The sequence below is a fragment of the Capricornis sumatraensis genome, chromosome 2, assembly GCF_032405125.1.
Source record: "Capricornis sumatraensis isolate serow.1 chromosome 2, serow.2, whole genome shotgun sequence".
Classification (NCBI taxonomy): Eukaryota; Metazoa; Chordata; class Mammalia; order Artiodactyla; family Bovidae; genus Capricornis; species Capricornis sumatraensis.
In genome coordinates this window covers 118,591,656-118,598,026 of record NC_091070.1, presented here as the reverse complement: position 1 = coordinate 118,598,026, position 6,371 = coordinate 118,591,656, and the positions used below count along the sequence as shown (strand labels likewise).

At 46.6% G+C, this 6,371-nt stretch overlaps 1 protein-coding gene across 1 annotated transcript; it reads left to right on the top strand.

Annotated features, from left to right (window-relative positions):
- Positions 1–4,470: 4,470 nt before the first annotated feature.
- On the top strand, positions 4,471–4,782 carry LELP1 (late cornified envelope like proline rich 1). The gene has a single exon (XM_068992198.1). It carries the CDS (start codon positions 4,471–4,473, stop codon positions 4,780–4,782), a length of 312 nt encoding a protein of 103 aa, XP_068848299.1.
- The last annotated feature ends 1,589 nt before the right edge of the window (positions 4,783–6,371 follow it).

Below are 6,371 nucleotides of genomic sequence, written 5' to 3'. Positions count from 1 at the left end.
GTGTAGGCTTTGCACTTGGAAACATGCCTGGTATAAGCACTCAGTATAAATCACATATTATCCTAAGATGGGTGCTATTATTTTCACACTTTATTATTGAGGGAATTGGAACTTAAAAAGTTTAAACCAGTTACTAAGTGTCATTTCTGCTCCCCAGATGTCTCAGCAGTAAAGAATTCGCCTGCAGTGCAGAAGACTCAGGAGATGCAGGTTCAATCCCTGGGTTGGAAAGATCCCCAGGATGAGCGCATGGCTACCCACTCCAGTATTCCTGCCTGAAGAATCCCATGGACAGAGAATCCCAAGGAGCCTGGCGGGCTGCAGTCCACAGGGTTGCAGTTGAAGTGACTGAGTACAAACACATAAGGACCATTTGTTAAGTAAAGGACGAAAGCAGGACTTGAACCCAAGGGTCTGAATCCAAGGTCCTCGTTTTTAACCTCAGGGCTTTGATGCCCCCTCATTTCCCCTTCCAGCTATTTTCCTTCTGAGATCCAGCCCCTCAACAAGTCTGTTCTCTCTATGATGACCTAGAGGGATGGGTTGGGAGTGGAGGTGGGAGGGAGACTCAAGAGAGAGGGGATATATGTATACTTGTTGCTAATTCCTGGTGGCTCAGAGGTTAAAGCATCTGCCTGCAATGCAGGAGACCCGGGTTCGATCCCTGGATCGGGAAGATCCCCTGGAGAAGGAAATGGCAACCCACTCCAGTATTCTTGGCTGGAGAATCCCATGGACGGAAGAGCCTGGTGGGCTACAGTCCACGGGGTTGCAAAGAGTCGGACACGACTGAGCAGCTTCATTTTCACTTTCAAGGCTAATTCACATTGTTGTACAAAAGAAATAACACAATGTTGTAAGGCAATTATCTTCCAATTAAAATTTTTAAAAATTAAAATAAAAAAAAGAAACCTGTTTTGTGTTTCATCTCAGGAGTGCCTTGCTGCTAGCTAGCTGCCAACCAAACTCTAAGCCAAACATAAACAGATACCTATTAGTAAATGTAACCCTTTAAAGAAGGGTTTTAAAGACTAAAAAGATGATGGACAAATGTCCAGTTGACAATCCAATGAGTGATAGACTTTTATTTAGTGGTAATTTCTTAAGCCAGAAATAGGAGAGAGGAGAAAGAAGAGAGCAGAAGATGACAACAGCCAGCAGAAATCACTACGTCTTCTCTCATCACTGTCACAAATGACTGGCTCCTCCATATCCACTTGCTAGCTCTGGTCCAGAGCTGAACAGCAGGTGGAGCCAGGATTCTTGAGATGGGTGTAAGAGCTGCTTTTCATTAGCTTTGAAGAGATGGAGCTCTTGAACAAACTGATGGAGATAAGAAAATGAAGACTGGGCTACAGCAAGACAATGCATCTAACACCAATTATCCCAGGGGCAGGGGGCTCAATTCTGGCCCACCCTGGACTTCCATGTGGGTTCATTTGGGTTTTATGACGTTTCTTATCCACTGTGAATACCAAATAAACCCTGCACTGGGACTCCCCATCTTCCTCAATAGCTTTACTCTTCTCTCCCTCAGTCCTCTCTTTCTGGACCAGCTCACTCTCATCCACTCAGTAAACATATATTGGGCTGAAGTGAACTCAAGATCTCAGGTCTGCCCAGCAGCACAAGAGTCAGAGCCATCTTTCCAATAACCATTCAAGATGCTCTACTGCAAACACAAAGCTCTTAGATTCAAACTCATTTTCTTCCAATACAAACCTCTTATGTTTCCTCACTGCCCATTAACAATAGAACTTCCCTGGTGGCTCAGTGCTAAAGAAACTGTCTGCAATGCGGGAGACCCAGGTTTGATCCCTGAGTTGGGAAGGTCCCCTGAAGAAGGGTGTGGCAGCCTGCTCCAGTTTTCATGCCATGGGGAATCCCATCGACAGAGGAGCCTGGTGGGCTACAGTCCGTGGAATCACAAGGAGTCAAACCTGACTGAGTGTGCACTGCACATATTAACAATGGGAGCACCAGGAGTCCTCTTTCTTAATTTTCTTCTTAGCTTTCCACTAACAAATCCCATAACTTTGCCTCTCTGATGATGTTTGTCTCATTGGCATCCTCTTTCTTCCACACTTCCACTGCCTTCTTTCAGAGTTGGAAATTTTTCTGATTTCTTTGAAACAACCTAGTTCAACTTTCACTCCACCACTCCATTCCCCAATGCACCCTACACTTTGCTGTCAGAAATATCTTCCAACACCTTAGGCATGATCATATCACAATTTTAACCAAAAATCACTCATGATTCACCAGTGAATGATGATGTCCATTCATCAGTAAATGCCAAGATGAATTTCCTGGACCAGGGTTCAAGACATCATGTGTGTCTGAACCCTGGTTGCCTTTCTTATTAATCCTATTACTACCCTAGACACACCCCTATTGCAACCACAAAGACCCCCTGGCCAGATCTTTGAAAAACCAAGGAAAGAATTTCTTAAGAGGCAACGTTTTCCACTCTATCATTGGAACGGGGCTTAACCCAACAGGTCAGAACTGGTCAGAGGCATCAGACTCAATTTCTTTAGAACAGGCAGGATTTACCTTAGATTTCAAGGGATGGCCACTCCTTGATTTAAAAAAAAAAATCATAGAATCCAGAAAACTGTGAATTTCAGGAAGAGATACTGAGAAAAAGTGCTAAGGTAATCCTTGAATTTGAACCAGGGGATATAGAGCTTTAAAAATAGATTCCAGAATTTCATGCTAAAAACATAGGGAGGACAGGAGAGTCAAAACAGCTGTGCTAGGTCCTAGGAAGCTCTCCTAGAAAGATAAACAACAGCCAAGTTCAAAGGAGTTAAGATTTGGGAGGCTAGGGGAGGAAAGAGAGACCAGGGGCCAACAGAGCTTTTCTGCCGCCAGCAACAACAAGGTTCCCTGTCCTTAGAGTTCAGTACCCTTCACCATAGCCTGATTTCACCAGCATGAATTTTGAGGGTTGGGGAGGATGAGCGAGCAAAGGAGCCTGTTCTCATGTTCAAAGACTTGAGTTGAGCTGGGAGCTCTGGAGCCATACAACAATCGCTCCTTGATGATGTAGCAATGAGGTCACAAGTGGCTGTCTCCTTCCCTCCTCTTCTGGCTTCCTCAGAGCTGGGCAGAGGAACCAGAAGGGAAAATACACCTTCCCGGGCACAGCCACAACATCCACCTTACTCGACTACTTGTCAGCTTCAGGAACAACACAAAGGGGTGAGTCGCATGTCAACAACTGGAAATGCCCCATCTTTTACCTCTCCTTTCTGGGGAATGACCCACCACAGCCCAGGCACTGAACAAGGTTGAAATGACGGCTACGTTTGGGTGAGAGTTTCCTCTCCTTCTCAGTAGCAAGAACTAGCTACAATTCATTTGTAACAGTGATTCTTAACCATTTTGAAGTTCAATGTAATTATCTGTCTCTTCAGAAAGTCATACTTACTTTAAAACAAAAGTAGATTTAAACATTTATTTTTATACTGTTAAAGGAAATCCAAGATGTGCCAAGTTGATCCAACTTGCAAGTATTGTTAGAGACTTTAGAGCTCTGTCCATATCTAGAAATCAAATAGTCTATAGAGGAAGACTTAGCTCAGGGCAAAATTTAACAGAGGGGAGAAAAGGAATTCCTCCTGAAAATCATGTTTTGTGGCTCTGACATTCGTATTTTCAGAGAAACTAGAAGTTCCCAGTTAACTTAACTTAAATTAACTTAACTTAACTCCACTTATCTCCACTTAACTTCTTCCCTCACCCTAATCAACTAGGAGAGGAGTTTCCAGAGTGGTCCATGGGAGCCCAGCCATGGTAGGGATTCAACTCTTTCCATCCTCATTCCCCAAATTAAAAAAAAAAAATTAATTCTTAAGGTTTTGAGGGCTTAGACAGGACATAGAATTGAAATAAGTGTCCTAGGTCACTAAGCCCACTAATGTATCCTCCCATTCAATTTCCAGAGGGATGGGGAGGTGTTCTTATGGGAGTTCTTTAACTCTGTTCTCATGTCATGGATGCCTTTAGAAATGTGGACTTCCAAACTTACGGACTCCTCAGAATAATGTTTTTAAATGAATGAAATAAAATGCATGGGGTTGTGGAAGATACTGATTACACTGGTAAATATGTGGCTAAGTATGGTTCTTATGTTGGGTTTGGACAGGGTCCCAGGACCCTAGGCTAAGAACTCCTACTCTAGGGGCTATGGAACGAAGACAAGGATAAATGCAGAGAAAGCAAAGTAAGGGTGACGAGATCAAGAAATGTTGTCACTAGTGCACTGCAAGGACAAGAAGACAACCCTTAGATAAGAATTCTGTCCAGAGCCTGAACATGTCCCAGGAAAGGCTTTCTTAAGAATAAGCTGGGCACAGGGCAGAACGCGTGAGGAGCAGGAGGCCCCCCTCCCACCTTGCAGTATGGTCTCCCACAAACAACCTGTCATGTATTTCTTTACAGGGCTCAGAGAATCAAGAAGGAATGTCGAGTGATGATAAAAATAAACCTGGTGAACCCAAGAATGAGCCCAAGCAATGTGAGCCCGGGTGTGAACAAAAGTGTGAAACGAAATGCCAGCCCAGCTGTTTAAAGAGGCTGCTGCAGCGGTGCTCTGAAAAGTGCCAGCCACCAAAGTGCCCACCACCAAAGTGTCCCCCGTGTCCCCCATCGTGCCCCCCACCATGCCCCCCACCCCCAAAGTGCCCTCCACCATGCCCCCCGCCCTGCCCTCCTAAGCCATGTGTCAAGTCCTGTCCTCCTAAATGCCCACCGCCCTGCCCACCCCCAGAGTGAGGCACCAAGGGCGCCACCCAGCCCACTACCTCCACCATCTCATCATGTTCACCACCGAGGGGCTGAGAGCTGAAGCCATGAACTGACAAGTAAACGAGTTCCTCTGCTGTGCAAGACTTCCTTCTCCTGGTTTCTTGGCAGTTGGGGGTGGGTTTGTTGTCTTCCAGCTTTATACCAGTAAGAAGCAATCCCCTGGGGCAGTGAGGCTAGGACCCAGGCCCTCACTCAGCAACCTTGGAAGATGGCCACACGTCTGACCCCACCTGCTGCAAGGAGGGATGTGGCATCTTCTGAGGGGCGCACCCGGGGAACATGCCCCTGCTAGAGCACCACCTGAGAAAGCTATAAACAGGGCTATCGAAGTGGCATCCCCGGGGGACACACTGAGCACAAAGCGGGAAGCGGGCGTGAGGCGGAAAAGGAGCGGACATTGGGGAAAGACCCAGGAAAGCCAAGGAAAGAGGTCTGCCATGGCTTTTAGTCCCACTGCATGATGCCGGGGCAGAACCTGCTGGAAACAGGCTGCATGTGTTTAAACTCCAGCTCTGCTTCCCTCTGGCTTCCCTGCTGGCTCAAACGGTGAAGAATTTGCCTGCAATACAGGAGACCTGGGTTCAATTCCTGGGTCAGGAAGATCCCCTGGAGAAGGGCATGGCAGCCCACTCCAGGATTCTTGCCTGGAGAATCCCCATAGACAGAGGAGCCTGGCGGGCTACAGTCCATAGGGTCGCAAAGAGTCAGACATGATTGAGGTGGCTTAGCAAGCACACAGCTGCAGGGAGTGCACATCAAAGTGGCTCAGTTCACCAAAGGGAAGTTATCATTTGTATTGCTGGGAAGGATATTAGCATGAGGAGGGGGCATGTAAAATTAAAGAGAGAACTGCAGGAGCCAGGACTTTAGGACCTGAGAGTGTGGACTCACCACTCCCATCTCAATTTCCCTCATCTCCACCAGTCTCCACTTCTCTTCAGGATGGGTCTCCTCACCCTTAGAGCCCCCTGCATGCACCATGGTCTTTGACCAGGAGGACCCAGCTTGTTGATGGATGTGGTATGAGGCACTCCTGTTATTTCCCGAAAAGAAATCTGATTGCTTCTTTCCAAAAACAACGCCACACCTCACAACATCAGAGCAGAAGTAGGTTTAGGATTCTCTGCTATCACAGAGGTAATGAAAGAGGCCAGATCTGAGGTACTTCCTGTGGAATCATGGCCCATAAACAGCTTTCTATCCCTTTGAGTCTGGAAAATGGTTTAGGACAGCAAAGGGTACAGTAAGTACAGATAGTTCAAAATGTGCCCCAGAAAAGACATCTGGGGCCCCCATCAGGCCAAGGTCATATAATCAGCTGGTTGCAGAAGCATGTTTAGGACACAAGAGCTAGACAAGTCCTTTAGGGTACAATCCTCTCATTTCTTCAGATGTCAAAACGACTATTTGTCTCCTCTGACATACAGACCCTTGAGGGTCTCAGGATCTCCTAGCAAGAATGGGAGCTTGGCACCCACACTGTAAGGTCCTGCAGAGAGGTTCCTGCGTCCAGGAAAATCTGATGTAGGGAATCGGGGCGGGGGGCCACATTCAAC

Coding starts and splice junctions, on each gene's coding strand:
- LELP1 (XM_068992198.1), top strand. CDS start 4,471: ATGTCGAGTGATGATAAAAATAAACCTGGTGAACCCAAGAATGAGCCC.